Source organism: Callospermophilus lateralis, chromosome 10 (assembly GCF_048772815.1).
Source record: "Callospermophilus lateralis isolate mCalLat2 chromosome 10, mCalLat2.hap1, whole genome shotgun sequence".
NCBI classification, from domain to species: domain Eukaryota; kingdom Metazoa; phylum Chordata; class Mammalia; order Rodentia; family Sciuridae; genus Callospermophilus; species Callospermophilus lateralis.
In genome coordinates, this window is record NC_135314.1 from 11,217,585 (window position 1) to 11,236,668 (window position 19,084).

General features: G+C 35.2%; 1 protein-coding gene across 4 annotated transcripts in view; it reads left to right on the plus strand.

Moving 5' to 3' along the window:
• The window catches only part of Synj1 (synaptojanin 1), an 81,949-nt gene that overhangs the window by 12,308 nt on the left and 50,557 nt on the right, over positions 1-19,084 (plus strand). For all 4 annotated transcript variants that reach the window (XM_076866949.2, XM_076866950.2, XM_076866951.2 and 1 more), the window contains exons 3-6: positions 6,045-6,131; positions 7,881-8,148; positions 11,453-11,678; positions 12,633-12,716. In XM_076866949.2, coding sequence (XP_076723064.2) covers positions 6,045-6,131; positions 7,881-8,148; positions 11,453-11,678; positions 12,633-12,716 — 665 coding nt within the window. The remainder of the gene's footprint in view (positions 1-6,044; positions 6,132-7,880; positions 8,149-11,452; positions 11,679-12,632; positions 12,717-19,084) is intronic.

The following is a 19,084-nucleotide window of genomic DNA, read 5'->3' on the forward strand; positions in this document are numbered from 1 at the left end:
CTCAAAGGAGTTAGGTACTGTTTATTCCTGAGGTATCTTAACAGTAACTTTTTGGAAGTTGGGATTTACCCTAGCTTATGTGTTTGTGAACTAATGACGTCTTTACCTGGCCTGAACTGTCGAACATCTTGATCAGCTAGAATTACTCCCAAAACAGTGTGCTCTTTAGACATTCATAACAACTTGTAAAAAGAAAGATTTGTTTTTCTTAGGATATTGTTTAATAACTACTATGAATAGAAGAAAAAAATACTAACCTCTTACAAAAGGCAATTTATTCCTGTCATTGAATGCACAGTATATACCTTGGAAGACTGTACAAGCAGGAAAGTGACCTGAACTTCTATGTATCTCCAACTTTCATTTCCACTCATTCTTTCAGTTTGTTTCCTCTGAACTCTCCACACACTCTGCCACTTTATAAACTCTACTAGTTTGATACCCAGTTGGCAGTTATTGAACAGGGCCTATCTTTCCCCACTCCACCTTCTCACTCCCACCTGTATTCCCTGAAACAGACAGCACACTTGATAATTTCCAAATCTTGCTAAGAGTAATAATTAAATGTGAGCTTCAATGATGGCACTGAAATACTTCTAGTGGCAAAGTAAAATGTTTATTTTCCTATTTTTCTTTAATTATAGAACATTTCCTTTTGTGCTAAAACCTCTCAGCCTATCTACTAGATGAATACTTCATCTAGAGGCACAGTTTTCAGAGTGTCTGAATTAGGTTGGCATCATGTTGAACTATAAAGAAATGAAACATAATTTCTATTACTATTAGTATTCAAGTTACTGTACTTAACGTAAAATAGAAAAAAGCTTATTTCCAACTAGAGTAATCCAGGAAAATTTTAGGAAGTGGCGTTTTGCTTAGAATTTGAAGGATGGGTAATATTTGAAAACAAAAGATGACTAAAGGTTCTTACAGATGGACCAGGCACTATGAACAGAGGAAGGGAAGGCAAAGAATATAAGAATATGGAACATGTATAAGGGACAACAGATTATTCATTTTGGTTGATGTATGGAATGCAATGAGATCATATTAAGGAAAAAGGAAGATAGGGATGAATTGAGTAAAACATTTACAAATTCTGTGAGGTGATTTTTTTGGGGAGAGGTACCAGGGATTGAACTCAGGGGCACTCAACCTGAACCACATCTCAAGCCCTATTTTGTATTTTATTTAGAGACAATGTCTCACTGAATTGCTTAGCACCTCCCAAGCTGCTGGGATTATAGGCAAGCATCACCACGCCTGTATAAATTCTGTGTTTCATCTTAATATTGTATGCATTTTCTTAAAAAATATAGTATAGGCTTTCTTATTTTAAATAATTTCATAAGTGGGAGATCCTCAAATTATTTTATAGAATTTAAAAATTACAACAGTAATCTGATTAGGCTTATCTCTCTTAAATCATGTATCTTTTTGTTTTTTCAGAGAGACTCATAAAATAAGAAAATTTTATTCTCTGTTAAAAATATGTATGGAGAGTAGGACACTAAGGTTTTATAAGAGTTTATCTTATTTGTGTCATTTAGAGAGAAGTGCTTCTTTTTTTTTATTAATTTTTATTGTTGGTTGTTCAAAACATTACATAGTTGAGAAATGCTTCTTAATTTAGAAATGTATGTGTACATTTTTAAAATTGAACATACTTTTTGAACTATTTGAGAGTTGGTTGCTTATATGCTACGTAATGACCCCCAAATACTTTATTATATGTTTTCCAGAAAAACATTCTCCTGCATAAAATTAACAGTGATAATTACTAATTCTCAGGCTCCATTCAGGTTTTACCAGTTGTCCCATATTTCTTATAGCAGAAAGATCCAGTTCAGATTTGTACATTTTATTTTGTTGTTATGTTTTTTTTTTCCTTAAACCTGGGGAGATTCCTCAGTCTTTGACATTTATGATCTTAAGAACTTTGAAGACTAAGGCTAGTTATCTTGTAGAATGTCAGTAGTCTGGGTTTGATGGTTCATGCTTAGATCCAGGTTCTTCATCTTTTTTTTTTTAATATATATATTTTTTACTTTTAGTTGTAGATGGACACTGTGCCTTTATTTTATTTTATTTTTTTTCACGTGGTGCTGAGAACTGATCCCCTTACCTCTCATGTGCTAGGCAAGTGCTCACCACTGAGCCACAACCCAGAAGCCCCAGGTTCTTCATCTTTTTTAAAAAATATTTTTTTAATTGCAGATGGACACAATATCTTTATTTATTTTTATGTGGTGCTGAGGATCAAACCCAGTGCCTCACATGTGCGAAGCAAGCACTCTACCACTGAATTACAATCCCAGACCCAGGTTCTCCATCTTTAGTGGCGTTATTGCAGAAATGGTGTTGCATTCTTTACATTGTATCCTGTAGATGGTACACAGTTTTGACTTATCCCATTACTGTTGTCCACTTGGATTGGTTAAGATGATGGTCTCCTGAGCATGTGTGGCGGACTTGTTTTCTTTACAGTTAAGTGTTTTGAGGGGAGGTACCTTGAAACCTGATATAAATTACTCATTCCTCATCAGAATGAATTCCTGGGCTTATTCAGTGGATTAAAATCCAGTACTCTTATTTATTTTGATGCTCATGTTGTCCCAGATTTCATCAGTAAAAGCCCTTTACATTGGCTTATGTGTTTCTGTGACATGTTTACATGATTCTTTGAACATTTCCTTTCTTTTTGGTAAAAAGAATGTTTTAGGTTCATCTTGTCCCTGTCCTTGCCCTGGAATCAGCTATTTCTACAATGCATTCTAGAATCCTTAGTGGAGAATGATGCTTAACTTTTTTTTTTGGTGGGTAGGGGGTACCAGGGATTGAACCCAGGGGTGCTTAACCACTAAGCCACATTCCCAGCCTTTTTTGATATTTTATTTTGAGACGGGTTTTACTGAGTTGCTAAGGGCCTCACTGAGTTGCTGAGGCTGCTTTCGAACTTTTGATCCTCCTGCCTCAGCATCCCAAGCCTCTGGGATTGCTGGCGAGTGCTATTGAGCCTGGCAAGAATGATATTTAGAAACCAAGATCTGGGTGTGTTCATTGCTATTGGAGTGTTGCTGATTTATATCTTTCTTCTGTCTAGAAAATTGGGGTCACACTAGTACCTCCAATTCCAGTCAACACTGAAGTTCCATTCTAGTTTTCTTTCTTTTCCTTGTTTGTAATTTCCTTCTCTGACAATGGGAAACTTGTCTCATCCTTGGTCATTCTCTTGTATATAACCACTCTCCTACCCATTCCATCCCACTGGGGCTCCTACACCCTGCCTCAGCCTTTTGTCCTGTGTACCCTGCCCTCTACTGCTCTCAACTGCAACATATCATGTCAGTATACTTCAGCATCCCTGGAGTCTCCCATACCTCATGCAGGCTGTCCCTCCTCCAAGTGGATGTCCTCTTTTACCACCTCTGACTTCAGCTTCACATACAGGGCTATCCATATTGCCTGGGCTCTGACAGCCTGCATTGGCCTTTTGTCTACTCTATCCCAGGCCTTTAGATTAAAAATTTTAAAACAATAGAGTGGATGTATTCTCTTACGGAATTGGAAGTGTCTGGAGTTAAAAGTACATGTAGTCCACAAATTCATCAAACCTATAATTGTAGAACCCTCTACTGAGTGCTAGGCTGCTGGGGTTAGGGCAGGAACTAGACCAAGTTCCTTCTCATGAAGCTGCAGTCTCAAATGCTGGCTGTTTAGGCTTAGATAAATTAGTAGCTAATTAATAACCTTTCTAAATCTGTTTTTTCATATGCCAAGTGGAAATGGTAATTTTGCTCTTGGGGTTGTTGTGAAAATTGAATAATACATGAAAACATCTAGCTCATTGTTAGATACTGTCATAATAATCACAGAAATAATATATAAGTACCTCAGCTGAGATATTGTTTTTACATTTATTTTAATAATTTGAGAGGAAGCCAAAAATTCCTGTCAGGGAAAATGACACCTACTCTTTGAATTATTTTTTTCCTTTGTTCTAGTTTTATCTAGGAATGTGCACATTAGTTAAAGTTCATGTGTGTATCCTCTTTCCTGAGTCTCAGAATATAAAACAAAGTGCAAATAACTAAACAGAATGGCATTTGCTTACATATTTTAATTGGGTGACATTCTAATAGATGGACCTTCACTGGTCCTGAGAGACATAGTATGTTGTTCATATATTTAGAACACAACTAATGAGGAGGTAATTATTATGCATTATCAGAAGAGAGAATATTTTGTTGCATTGTATTTAAGTTACAGAGTGACTTTTTCTGTTTTCTAAGGGAGGGTGATGACTTAATGTTAAATTATATTTTTATTTTAACTTTTATAAGCTGATAGTGTTTGAACCAAATAATGATTGCTTTGAAACTGATAGATCTAGTAATTTCTATGTTACTGTATTAGTGCTGTCAGTTTAAATGAATATAACATGTGACATGTAGAACTCTAGAATAATATTTGTCTTGGAAAGCATATCTTTTATCATGAGGACAATAGCAAGTGTCTCTAATGTTTGCTTTTGTTATAGTACTCTTTTTTTTTCTGACAAAGCATAGATTTATTGAAGGAGAAAATAATACTCCATAAAGCAGAAGTGGTAGGTGGAGAAGGAGAGGGCAGATGAGAGAATCTTGCAATGCAATTATAGAGGCAGTATCTGGGGGAAAGCAGTTATATTTTATTTTATAAAATATAATTAAATCTATGATGTTTTATATGTGTGTTACTTACCATTGGAGGTCAGAAGTAACTGTTTTATAAACATGCAACACAATAATACTAGAAACTCTGGGAATGCAGAATGAAATACCATTCCCAATACCATTAGTAGTAGTTGGTGAAATTTTCCCCACTCTGGGTGGTTAGGTAGAAGCCCACACTTAATTATGAACGTATTACAGAATTGTGACATTATCAATTCATGGAGTAATTGAGTCATTTAGTCTTATCCAGTGCTGCCAACCCATAGAGCACAACTCATTGGAAGGCAAAAGTGAGTTCACTAGAAAGAGGGCTTATGAATAGATGGTCTGAAAAGCAGTGAGGCAGACAAGGAAGGTGAGATGTTCTGAAATCGGGAAAAAAATTTCAGGGCAAAGTAGGAGTGCCAAATTGCAAGGAATATTGGACAGAGCAGTACACTTGGAAGGGCTCTTTCATTGGCAAAAAGAGACTGGAAATGGAATGTCAGATGGATCTACTTCCATGATTTTCCTAATGTGGAATACATGAATGCTGCCAAAGGTTCTGTTTCTATGTTGTAGATGAAGGACATAAGAGGAAATTAGTAAGTCTAAGAAAGAAGCAGTAAGCTCTGAGAGAATCACTCAGCCAAGAAGTGAACTGGGCATGGGATGAGGGACAGAAAAAAGAGGGCAGTAGAGAAGGACAGGACCTCAGAAGGGAAAGGAAAGAGGAGGATCTCACCCGAATTGTCAGCTTTAGAATGTATTCTTTCTAATTGTTCTTTGATATACTAGCTGTAGTTCATATTTCTTTGTAACATTTTTAATATATATTTGCTAAGTATTAGGAAGGTTTTTCCTTTAAAGTTTTCTGATTTTTTTTTCTTGGAGGGGTGGAATTTTTTTTTCTCAGTAAAACAGCCACAATAACCTGCCCTAGGTAAATTATTTTGTGGGTTATACTTATTAGCAAGATACCATGAATTTTATTGCAGAAAACAATCAGATGAACGGCAGGTTTGAGATTTCCTTATTCCTATACTGGACTGTGTGGTGAAGTATTGCCTATAGCTTTCATCATTTTAATGTTTTATCAGTTTTCTAAGTGTCCAGTTCTAAGTATCAGGAACAAAAGGATGAATAAAATAGTTCAGGTCAGTGGGAAAGGATGGATTAATTTATTATATGGTGCTGAAATAATTTGACTCTTGAGTTATGTTACTAGTTGGAGAAATATTTCATATGCTTATATTAATATTAGATTTAGAAATTTTTGCTTGAAACCTACTTTATAGCTAAATACAATCTAATGTTTCTTGTCATTTTTCCTTAAAACTTCTGTTCTAGCATCTGCAGAAAAAGAGGCAATCAAAGGTACATACTCCAAAGTACTAGATGCCTATGGACTCTTAGGTGTTTTGCGGTTAAATCTTGGTAAGTTTTTTGTTCAATATAATTCATCCACATTTTTTATTTCTAGTTTTATAATTTTGAGAGAGACTACCTTTATGTCATTTAACTCTATAATGGAGCTATAAGTGTGATAACATCTTTTAAACCTTAATTAAGCTACTCTTATTATATTTTTGTCCAAAAAAAAGCTTGCTAATTCTCAAGCTATTTTGATTTTAAGTTCCAGAGATGGTTTCCTGTTTCAACATGTTAAGAGAAAATCAAAGCATTTTTTTTTTCTTGGCTTCATTGTATTTAGGAAACAAGTGTCTTTATTGAACCACAAACTTCTTGGTGTAGTGGATTCAAAGGTCTCAGTTTGGGCCTATGTCTGCCATTATGGTCACATAATGTGACCATAGACTGTAGAGTAACCTCTGTGTTAGTTTGTCCATGTTAGTCATGGTGTGACTTGAAGTATGGGCGATTACTGGTCTGTGAGTGAGAAAGGAGCTTGCACTGTCATATAAATCCAACACATGGCTTCCTTCACTGATAAAGTCTAGTGAACTATGAAGAAAAGAGTCAGTTAAACTAAAGGGTGAATTTATTGATATTGGAATTTTTTTTTTTTTTTTGATACCCAGGATTGAACTCAGGTCAAGATCACTCAATCACTGAGCCATATACCCAACCCTATTTTGTATTTTATTTAGAGGCAGGGTCTCACTGAGTCACTTAGCGCCTCACCATTGCTGAGGCTGGCTTTGAACTCATGGTCCTCCTGCCTCAGCCTCTCAAGCCACTGGGATTACAAGTGTGTGCCACCGCACTTGGCACTGATGTTATTGATTTCCCTTTTGTACAGGCAACTTTTTTCATTGTGTGCTGTTTACAGTTTCTGGATCATACTTTGAGTAGCATTGGTCTATAAAATGGAGATTTGTCTTTTGTTGTTAATAAATTATATGTAAAGCACTGTGCATAACTGCATCACTAATTTTAAGTAATCCTGAGGTATATGTTTTAATCCCTTTTTATAAGGGATTATATCTCAGGTTGGTTAGGCTCACATAATGAAGTTGGCCTAGAAAATAAATCATAGAGCCAAGATTCAGAGCCACTTCTACCTATCTCAGAGATTGTGCTTAGAATACACCTTTGCTAATTTATAACTTTATACTAATTTCATAGGATTTTGTTCTAATTAAATAAAAAAAGTCTATGAACGTTTTTATAAACTAAATTGCTTTCTGTTCATATATCATCACGAGCAGCTCAAATTTATATACTATTTTTCCACCTTTACTGGTCACAAAAAACTTTCACATTCATTTTCTCATCTGAACTTTCTATCATAAGATATTTTTAAAATATTTTTTAGTTATACATGGACACAATATCTTTATTTTGTTTATTTATTTTTATGTGGTGCTGAGGATCAAAACCAGTGCCTCCCTTGCATGAGGCAAGCACTCTGCCACTGAGCCACAACCCCAGCCCTAGAAAAGATATTTTTTATTTGATAGATTTTATAGGCTCAGATTAAGTAGAAGAACAATTTTGTAAATGTGAGCTTTTCTTGTTAATATTTAAATGCTTATTATAAAAAATGTATTTAAATAAGGATTTTTCCCAACTAAAAAAAATCTAGTGAGTTTAAACATGTTCATTACAAGTTTAGAATAATCACAATATCAGATTTTAAAAATGGAAATACAAGAAGAAAGAACTTGAATTAACATAAAAATATTGGAATTTTTCATCCAGTAAAATCTTTGGGTTTTGCAGGTGATACTATGTTACATTATCTGGTCCTAGTCACTGGATGTATGTCTGTTGGAAAAATTCAAGAATCTGAAGTTTTTCGAGTTACTTCCACTGAGTTTATATCTCTTCGAGTTGATGCTTCAGATGAGGATCGTATTTCAGAAGTGCGAAAAGTTTTGAATTCAGGAAACTTTTATTTTGCATGGTCTGCATCTGGAGTCAGTTTAGATCTGAGTCTTAACGCACATCGCAGCATGCAAGAACACACAACTGACAACAGATTTTTCTGGTGAGTCTGTGTTTCATTTTTTTCCCTTTTTAATCATGTGCTGTGCAATAACTTGGTCTTTGTGGTCATGATATCCATCAGTTGCTGTTTCTGGAGATAGCAAGGGATGAACTTTACTGATTCTTCTTTTCTGCTTCTGAGTCCTTAACAGAGCACTTGTGGCATGTAGCGACTGTCAGTTTATTTAGTTGGCATGTGACATAAAATTCATTTTCTCTCCTGATCCTGACTGACCTTTCATTTTAGAATAGACTTAAAATATTTGTTATAAATTTGGGAATGACTTTAATGGTAATAAAATTGTGTTACTCATATTTACTGTTCTTGCTCTTGTCTGGCGTTGTCATCATTCTAAACCAATATTCTCTTATATTTTCAATTTTAAGATTGTAAGTAGATGACTTCAATTCAAGAGCAACAGATTGTGAAGAAAAGTCCAGTACTGTAGTAAATAAAACTTATATATGTAGCTAACTGTGATATATTACATGATGGTGCATAACTGTGCGTAGTTATCAATAAGCATGAATAGTAAATAGAACACTTCTATTAGTATGGCTCTATGTAGCAGACCAGACTTCTAGTATAGTAGCTCTGTTGTCTACAGCCAGCATTACCTTGATGTTTCTCCTTAATGCTTTATGCAGATTTTATTTCATTATATTGACATATGCTATAAGGCCAAAGCCCCAGACTCTCTGCTCTTGGCCTTCCTTAGTAGTTCAGATTCAAGACATTTTCTCCTATGTATTTTCTCCCCCTCACACTTTTACCATCACTCTATTGTCTTTGAGTAGTGCATTCAGGTATGATCCATTTGCTTTGGCTTTCAGGTAGGTCAAAATCAACCACAGCCTTAGGGAAGGAAACTAACTCATAGCTTACATAAAAGGAGCAGAGAAGGCAGGGGAGCAGAGAAGGCAGAATGAATCAAAGCTTTATAGCACTGTCTATAGCACAGGAGGAGACATGAGTGATGGGAAAGAAGAGATAAGTAGTTGTGGAGGGGTTAATAAAGCAGTTGAATGGGCAGAAAGCCCTCTTGGCTCAGAGAAGCTAGTGATGATGGATGTACTTTGGTCTAGCATTCAGAAATAGGCAAGAGTTAAAACTCTGTCAATCCTACTTTTTTTTTTTTTTTTTTTTTTTTTCTGGCTAAAGACATTGAAGGCTTTTGGAAAAGGTAAATGTGTTGCAGCTGTGCATTGGGCAGCTGTCGTTACCTTTTTGGTCCCTCCTTATTCCTGTCCCAAATTACTTAGATTGAGAGAAAAACACTTTCCTGCCACCTCAGGGAGCCAAGCAGATGCAGATAATATACAACTTTAAAGTTTAATCAGTAGGAGTAATTCATTTATGTTTTCATTCAATTAAGGATGGAGATGGGGACAAATTTAGATCACAGAAAGTCTAAGGGTTTTGTCCAGTAGGAGACAGGTTGAACAAAGGGATGGCTAAAATACCAAAGGTGAAGTTTCCTCGTTTTACAATTTTTATTATTTTGCTAAAGATTTGCATGTGAATTTTATTTTGCATAGAAAAATCAAAGTTTTTAGAATTGATTCTATACCCTAACAGCTTAGTGTAAATATTTTTCAGGATCTAGTAATATTTATATCTAAAGAGTGCCAAATATCTACACAAAAACTAAGTAGTTTTATTTACCATTGGAGATTTTTTTGTATGTGATGCTGGGGATGGAATCCAGGGCCCTACCTATGCTAGAGTAGGCAAATGCTCAATCACTAACCTACACTTCCAGCCCCTTCATTGGAGATTTGAAACTGCTGCCATTCTGGATTTAAATAGAATTTAGAGAGTGACACACTGATAGTAAAGAAAAATGAGAACTCACAGCAGAGGAAGAAATTCTACCAGTATGAAACACATAAGGTTCAATGTCTACTTAAATGATTGCAAGTGAGTCTCTCAACTTAATAGCATGACATAGCTATCAGCCCTGGTGCCTTGGGTATTCTCAGTCACACTCAACATTCACACTCAGGTGAATGTAAGTATTAGTGAAATATGAAACCTAAAGTCATTGTATTCATTAAATAAGTAATGGTCATCAGATTTAATATTATCCCAGTAGTAATCTCATGACTCATTTACATTCAGTGTACTTTCTTAAATGGACAAAAGGGGTTTGGGTTGCAGCAGTTGTATCAGTACCTGTACCGGAGGGCAGGGATTTGAGGACAACCAAGAACTACTACTGTTCTTGTCTCTTATTTTATTAATAACCGTAAGTCTTCAAGCAAATGCTATTACATTTGTTTATCTAGTTTAAGATGGCAAGCTAGTGTACAGCCCCTTAAGAAAGGTTTCTGCCTAAAATGGTAGCAGAGTTTTAAAACTCAGAATCAAATTTAGTAATACAGAAAATTCACTTTTGAATTGAAAGAGGGTTTCTTGTTTTTCTTCTCGAAACACTTTTGTTTTTTCAAAACATTTTTCTTAATGGTAGGTTGGTTGGAGTCTTTCGTATTAGTTCTAAGGAGAAATGAGGTTTCAGTAGAGATTTGAGTAGTGACCAGCAGGGTGAGAAAGCCAGTCTGGAAGTAGCATTAGCCCCGCTCCCTGCTTTAATTGCTTTTATCTATTTGTTTGGATAAAACTATTCCCCTGCAAAAGTTTATAAATCAGGCTCCATCTACTACCTGCAATTCTAAAAATATTTGGAGTGGACTGCAGGTGTAGATTCGTGGTAGAGTGCTTGCCTAGCATGCATGAGACCCAGGGTTCCATCCCCCGCACTACCAAAAAAAAAAAAAAGAGTATTTGGGGCAGTGGAAAACACTATGCCTGCACCACAGTTGTACTATTTAGTATAGCATATTTAAATTAATAGAGCCTTGTTAAAGTTGAGTCTGTGAATACAGCTTTATAAAGTGGGGTATGTATGTACTAGATTTTGAAATGTTAGGTTATTTACATTGTACATAAAGATATAACAAATGGAATGTAGATGTAAAACAAAAAAATGATTTCCTGGGGCTGGGGCTATGGCTCAGCGGTAGAGCACTCGCCTTGCATGTGCAAGGTCCTGGGTTCGATTCTCAGCACCACGTAAAAATAAATAAATAAAATTATTGTGTACAACTACAAAAAAATAAATATTTAAAAAAATGATTTCCCTCATAGTACATGTAATGGATTGAATTATTTTGTTGCCTTTTAATTTAATAACATTATTGTTTAATGTTAGCACTGCTCAGTAGTATTGGGAGCACTGTTTTAATATTTGTACTTTGTTATTTAGTACTCAGTTGCCTAATGCAGTTATTTCCTTTTCTGTTAGGAATCAGTCTTTGCATTTACATCTCAAGCACTATGGTGTGAATTGTGATGACTGGTTGTTACGCCTCATGTGTGGGGGAGTGGAAATAAGAACAATTTATGCTGCTCATAAACAAGCAAAGGCTTGCCTCATTTCAAGATTAAGCTGTGAAAGAGCTGGGACAAGGTTTAATGTCCGGGGGACAAATGATGATGGTCACGTCGCCAATTTTGTAGAAACAGAACAGGTATATACAGTTTATATTGCTTATCAATGTGTTATAGGAGAGGCACAGATAATACTAGGATAACCAATTTTTATTTGATACAGAACTCATTTTGACATCTGTAATCTCATCTGTGGTATAATTGGCAACTTTCTAGGGAAGGCTTCCCTAAAACAAAAAAAACTTCTTTTGGTATGACTCTTCAAATAGTTAACAAGTTATTCACTAGCTAGCATGGCACAGTGAATGGTGTACATTTGATATTGAATTGAAATCCTCAATTATAGAGCTAGACAAGAAGAATATTTTTTATGCAGGTAAACCCAACTCTTAAAGATAAATATGTGTACTACCTAAAAATTAAAAATTACATTTTTGCCTGTAAAACTATATAATTATAAATTCAGGCCACGTACCAGTCCAACTCAGATCTATCAAATTAAGTTTTGAGAAATGTAAAAAGCTAAGGAAGCTACCCTTGGTGGCAACATACCCATAATCCCAGCTACTTGGAGACTGAGGCTGGAGGATCTCAAGTTTGAGGCTAGCCTGGGTTACTTAGTGAGACTATATTTCAAAATAAAAATTTAAAAAGGCTGGGCATGTAGCTCTGTAGTAGAAAGTGCAAGGCTCTTTCTTTGTTTACCAGGGGCTAGCACTGCAAAAGGAAAAAAAAAAAAAAAAAAGCTAAGGAAAACAATTGAAGGAAACATAAAAGTATGTATGTAAAATACTGAGATTTATAAGGAGGTTCTTTTTATTATTTGGATGATTAATATTATTAACTGGAAAAAATCAAACTTATTTAGAGACATATTTTGGATACTTTGATTAGGACAAATTATGAGAGATAAGTTTTAAACTAAAAATGTGCAACAGATTGTAGTAACTTTGTTTTTCTGATACAGAGGTAATAACCCCACCACCTGTGAAAATATACATTGCTGTTGTTGTTATTTTCTTTCCTTTTGGCAGGTTGTGTACTTGGATGACTCTGTTTCTTCCTTTATACAAATTCGGGGATCTGTTCCACTGTTCTGGGAGCAACCCGGGTTGCAAGTATGTTTGACATTCAATTTTTATTATTTTTTTCTCTTAAAAAATTTCCATATTCTCTAAATTTTCAGGATAGTTAATTAATTCACTAGTTATTCTATTCCATTTAATAATGTTAGCTGGATTCACAAGTGAGGATCTGAGAAGTGTCTTGTCTTGGATATTTTTTCTTTTAATGCTCTTTCATATAGTGCATTAGTTTTGTGTTTCTGTCATGAAATACCTGAAGCAGGCCAACTTTATAAAGAAAAGAGGCTTATTTTGGCTAATGGTTGGGAAGGCTGAAAGTCCAATATTGGGCAGCCCTATTGGTTCAGCCTCTGGTGAAGGCCTAATGTTGGATGGCATTGCATGTGGGAGCATGTGTGGGAGAAAGAGATCACGTCTGGGAAAAGGAAGCCAGAGGGAGATTCTCATGAGGCTCAGGCTTTTATGACCACTTGCTCTCACAAGAACTCACTCCAGGAAGCCAGCATTCCTTTCTGAGGTAGCTCCCAATAACTTAAGGACTTTCCATTCTAGTATCCACATCTTAACAATTCCATACCATCTCCCAGTAGTGTCACCCTGGGGACCAAACTTCTGGCACATGAACCATTGGGGGACAGACCATATGCAAACCCTACTAAAATCCAGCTGCTGTATTTCATTTTAAAAATTTAGTTGTTTGCTGGCACACACCTGTATTCCAGTGGCTTGGGAGATGGGAGGCTGAAGTAGGAGGATCATGAGTTTAAAGCCAGCCTCCACAAAAGCTAGGCACTAAGCAATTCAGCGAGGCCCTGTCTCTAAATAAAATGCAAAATACGGCTGGGGATGTGGCTCAGTGGTTGAGTGCCCTTGAGGTCAATCCCCAGTACCAAAAAAAAAAAAATAGGTTTTTATAGCACATTGATTTTCACAATGTTTACATATTTATTATCTTACTGTGTTAGTATATAATAATTTAATCTTCAGGCAAAAGCATGTAATAGTTAAAGCTTCAATACTGGCTTTTCATCCAACATACTTAACTCTATTGCTATAAGCTGTGTGATTTTGAACAAGTGATTTAATTCCTGTCTCAGTTTCCTTATGTATAAAACAAGAATAATATTAAAACCCTTCATAGGGTTGTTTTAAGGACTAAATGAAAAACACTTAGAAGAGTGCCTGACACAGTCAGCAACATGTCAGGATTAGCTATTGATGCTATCACCAATAATGTATCTGCTAAAGGAATTTTACTTGGTAGTCTGTGATGACGATCATCTTCAGCATGTTTTCCGACTTGCTTTCTGATAATTTTTAAATCTCCTTTGCTGATCTTTGTAACATTTTTTAAAAATATAAGGTCATAATACCAAATTTCATCCAATAGTACAATCTTATATTTTAATTCACAAATCCTTATTAGGCTCCTAGTATGTATAATCTAGTAAGTTTTGTACCTTAGCATATAGCATCAAGAAAAGGAATAGAAAAGGATCTTATCTTGGACCTCTAGCCCAAGTCAGTGTTTCTCACAATTATTTAGCTTAGCAGTTTTTAAAGTCAGCTTTCCTTTGAATAGGAATGGATTCTTTTCTTGAGTGTTTTTTATACCAAAGTAGTTTTTGCTCCATTCTAAAATAGTAGGTTATAAAGGAATGAAAATATATGACTAATTTTAAAGATTAGAAAAATAGATAATTGATTTTAAAAATATTAAAATGCCAAGTCCAAAGATTAATTAATTGTTTCATAGAAGGCAAACAAGTAATCTGTGAACTTAGGGTGGCTTTTAATGGATAGTAGGTGTTTTATGTGTTCTCAGAATTGGAATTTATTTTAAGGGATCTTTGAATTTAGTGTTGACTAGTGAGATGTCCCACTTTAGTAGACAGAGAATCCTTAGGCAATTTGTTCTTTGTCTTGCATCTTTTTAATTAATTCCCCTGTGGCTTTTTAATCAAAAGGTTAAAAGTATCATCTGAAGTGGTGATAAAATGCAGATTCACAACTCAACTTTAGATCATCTAAAAGCAGAATCTGGAATGCATTTTTAAGCAAGTGCCCTTCCATTCAGAGTCAAGAATTTCTGTTGTACACCATCTTATTGTAATAGTCTGAATCACCTGTAATACTTTGCCCTAGCATTCTCCAAGGCTTTGGGACTTTGTATTTATTTTACTCCTTTCATCTCACTTAAGGTCTCATAATTTCTTTGGACCCTGAAGATTCTTACAGTTTTCTAACCAATCTCATCCATCTAGGGTCTGTTTCTGGTTACCTTTCTGACACTTCTTTTTCATTTTTGATGTATTAGGCTTCACATATATATATACCCGAGACCTATCTCCTCGTAATCTGGTTTACTCTACCTATTCTACTTCATGCTTTGCTGTTTTCTAATAGGAATCTTCTATTTCCAAAAGTAAGATATGTTGTCCTTCAACATCCAACTCAAATCTCATTTGAATAACTTCTAGTGACTCATCCATGCTGATCTCTCTAGTTAATAATTAAGTTCTTCTAGTATGTATTATTTTATACTAGTTGCTATGAGAGATTCAAAGCCCATAACACTTTCCAGTTTGCAGTCTGTTCCTTGAGACTTTTTATAGAACTGGTAACTATCAGTATGAATTCTTTTGAGGCATTATAAAGTTGTAAAAAGTGCTTTATAAGTAAGAATATATTTTAAGTGTTGGCAACTATTCTGTTACATTACAGTTTATAAAGTCTTAAAAGATAAACATGATGAAATTTTTTCTCATTTAATGCTATGTGCTTGATTTTTGGTTGACAGTCAGAAATATAAGAACATTAATAATGAAAAATTATAACAATTAAATAATAATGCAATAATAATGAAAAATGATGTTCCATATCACCCAGTTAAAAATTTAAAAGTACATCTTTGATGAAACCTTTTCTTTTTAGGTAAATTCATTGTTATTTGAAAGCCTTAAAAATTTCTGGAGTGAATAGCAAAAGCAACTCTAAGCAGGAAGTGTGAATCAGGCGGTATAGCGATACCAGATTTCAAACTATATTACAGAGCAATAGTAACAAAAACAGCATGGTATTGGTACCAAAACAGGCGGGTGGACCAATGGTACAGAATAGAGGACACAGAGACTAATCCACAAAGTTACAACTATCTTATATTTGATAAAGTGGCTAAAAGCATGCAATGGAGGAAGGATAGCATCTTCAACAAATGGTGCTGGGAAAACTGGAAATCCATATGCAACAAAATGAAACTGAATCCCCTTCTCTCGCTATGCACAAAAGTTAACTCAAAATGGATCAAGGAGCTTGATATCAAATCAGAGACTCTGCGTCTGATAGAAGAAAAAGTTGGCTCCTATCTACATATTGTGGGGTTGGGCTCCAAATTCCTTAATAGGACACACATAGCACAAGAGTTAATAACAAGAATAAACAAATGGGACTTACTTAAACTAAAAAGTTTTTTCTCAGCAAGAGAAACAATAAGAGAGGTAAATAGGGAGCCTACATCATGGGAACAAATTTTTACTCCTCATACTTCAGATAGAGCCCTAATATCCAGAGTATACAAAGAACTCAAAAAATTAAACAATAAGATAACAAATAACCCAATCAACAAATGGGCCAAGGACCTGAACAGACACTTCTCAGAGGAGGACATACAATCAATCAACAAGTACATGAAAAAATGCTCACCATCTCTAGCAGTCAGAGAAATGCAAATCAAAACCACCCTAAGGTACCATCTCACTCCAGTAAGATTGGCAGCCATTATGAAGTCAAACAACAAGTGCTGGCGAGGATGTAGGGAAAAGGGTACTCTTGTACATTGCTGGTGGGACTGCAAATTGGTGCGGTCAATTTGGAAAACAGTATGGAGATTCCTGGGAAAGCTGGGAATGGAACCACCATTTGACCCAGCTATTGCCCTTCTCGGACTATTCCCTGAAGACCTTAAAAGAGTGTACTACAGGGATACTGCCACATCGATGTTCATAGCAGCACAAGTCACAATAGCTAGACTGTGGAACCAACCCAGATGCCCTTCAATAGATGAATGGATAAAAAAAATGTGGCATTTATACACAATGGAGTATTACACAGCACTAAAAATGACAAAAATCATGGAATTTGCAGGGAAATGGATGGCACTAGAGCAGATTATGCTAAGTGAAGCTAGCCAATCCCTAAAAAACAAATGCCAAATGTCTTCTTTGATATAATGAGAGCAACTAAGAACAGAGCAGGGAGGAAGAGCAGGAGGAAAAGATCAACATTAAACAGAGACATGAGGTGGGAGGGAAAGGGAGAGAAAAGGGAAATTGCATGGAAATGGAAGGAGACCCTCATTGTTATACAAAATTACATATAAGAGGTTGTGAGGGGAATGGGAAAAAAACAAGGAGAGAAATGAATTACAATAGATGGGGTAGAGAGAGAAGATGGGAGGGAAGGGGAAGGGGGATAGTAGAGGATAGGAAAGGAAGCAGAATACAACAGTTACTAATATGGCATTATGTAAAAATGTGGATGTGTAACCGATGTGATTCTGCAATCTGTATTTGGGGTAAAAATGGGAGTTCATAACCCACTTGAATCTAATGTATGAAATATGATATGTCAAGAGCTTTGTAATGTTTTGAACAACCAATAAAAAAAAAGAGAAAACAACAACAACAACAAAAAAAAAACCAATATGCCCATCAATAGACAAATGGATTTAAAAATTGTGGTACGTACACAAAATGGAGAACAACTTTTTTTTTTTAGTTGTAGATGAACACAATACCTTTATTTTATTTATTTATTTTTATGTGGTGCTGAGGATTGAATCCAGTGTGTCACCCATGCTAAGCAAGTGTTCCAGCACTGAGCCACAATCCCAGCCCACGAACATCTTGCTGAGTAAAATAAGCCAGTTTCAGAAAATCAAGGGTTGAATATTTTATCTCATATGTAGAAGCAATATAAAGGAGAGGAGGAGGGGAGGATTGGTATCATAAAGACATAGGAAGATCAGAGAGAAGAAGATGGAGGAAAGGAGGGATGAGAAAGGGGGAGGAAATGCAGAATGAATTTTTTAAAATAAAAAATTTGCTATGTGAATATGTAAATATACCATAGGAATTTCACCTTTATGTGTAAGTAGAAAGAAACAATCAAAAATAAATAGATGAGCAAAAAAGAAGATCAGGAGAATGGGAAGAAGAGAGAAAAATTAATTGAAATTGAATTGCATAAATATATGAATTTGTTAAGATGAACCCAACCAACTACTATGTTGTTAACTATAACGCTTTAATAAAAAAGAAAGAGAAAAGAATTCTTCCATAAAAAAAAAAAATTTCTGGAGTGCCAGACGTGGTAGCACATACCTGTAATCCCAGCAACTTGGGAGACTGAGGCAGGAGAATTGTAAATATGAAGCCAGCCCTCAGCAACTTAGTGAGGCCTTAAGTAACTTAGCAAGACTCTGTCTCAAAAATAAAAAAGGGCTAGGGCTGTGGCTTAGCAATAAAGTATCCCTGGGTTCAACCCTCAGTACAAAAAAATTATAATAATAATAGTTCTGGAGTATCTCTTTTATCACAATTTATATTAGCTCTTTTAATACGGAATTTTCCCTTTAACAATGAGTAATAAAACCCAGTCTAATCTAACCAATCTATTGCTATCAGAGCTGTGATATCCACCTACAGGTATCTGTGTGTTGGGATGGTGGGGAACAACCACAGGCATTAATTAAAAACATGAGAATTTATATTTTTTCACCTTATTAATAATTTCAGTGTTATGCAAGATGAATATTAAACAATAAAAAATGCTGTCTTAAACTTTTGTATATGTATAGGCAGTTAACCTGAGATTATGCTAAAGAGAAGGTGTTAACTTTTGCTGAGTTTTCTCCAGTTTAAAATATTTAATCTCCTGAGGCACACATTTTTCTTTACTTTTTTAAAAATGTTTTGTTTTAGTTGTAGGTGGACACAATATCTTTATTTTATTTATGTGGTGCTGAGGATTGACCCCCAGGGCCCCACACAGCTCTACTGCTGAGTCCCAGCCCCCGAGGCACACATTTTTCTTTTCTTTTAATATTTTTTGGCTGTTGATGTACTTTTTAAAAATTTATTTATTTATATGTGGTTCTGAGGATTGAACCTAGTGCTTCACACATGCTGGGCAAGTGGTCTGCCACTGAGCCACAACCCCACCTCACATTTTTCTAATTTTAAAATTTTATGAAGACTTTCAAGTACTATAGGATGAAACTCAATCAAATGATTCAGTTAGTGTAAATGTGAATCTAAGTTAGAGCATTCAAATTCTTATAAAAAAGAAAAAAGAGAATCCACTGTCAGGATAATCCTTATGTTGTCCGATTTAGGACAGCA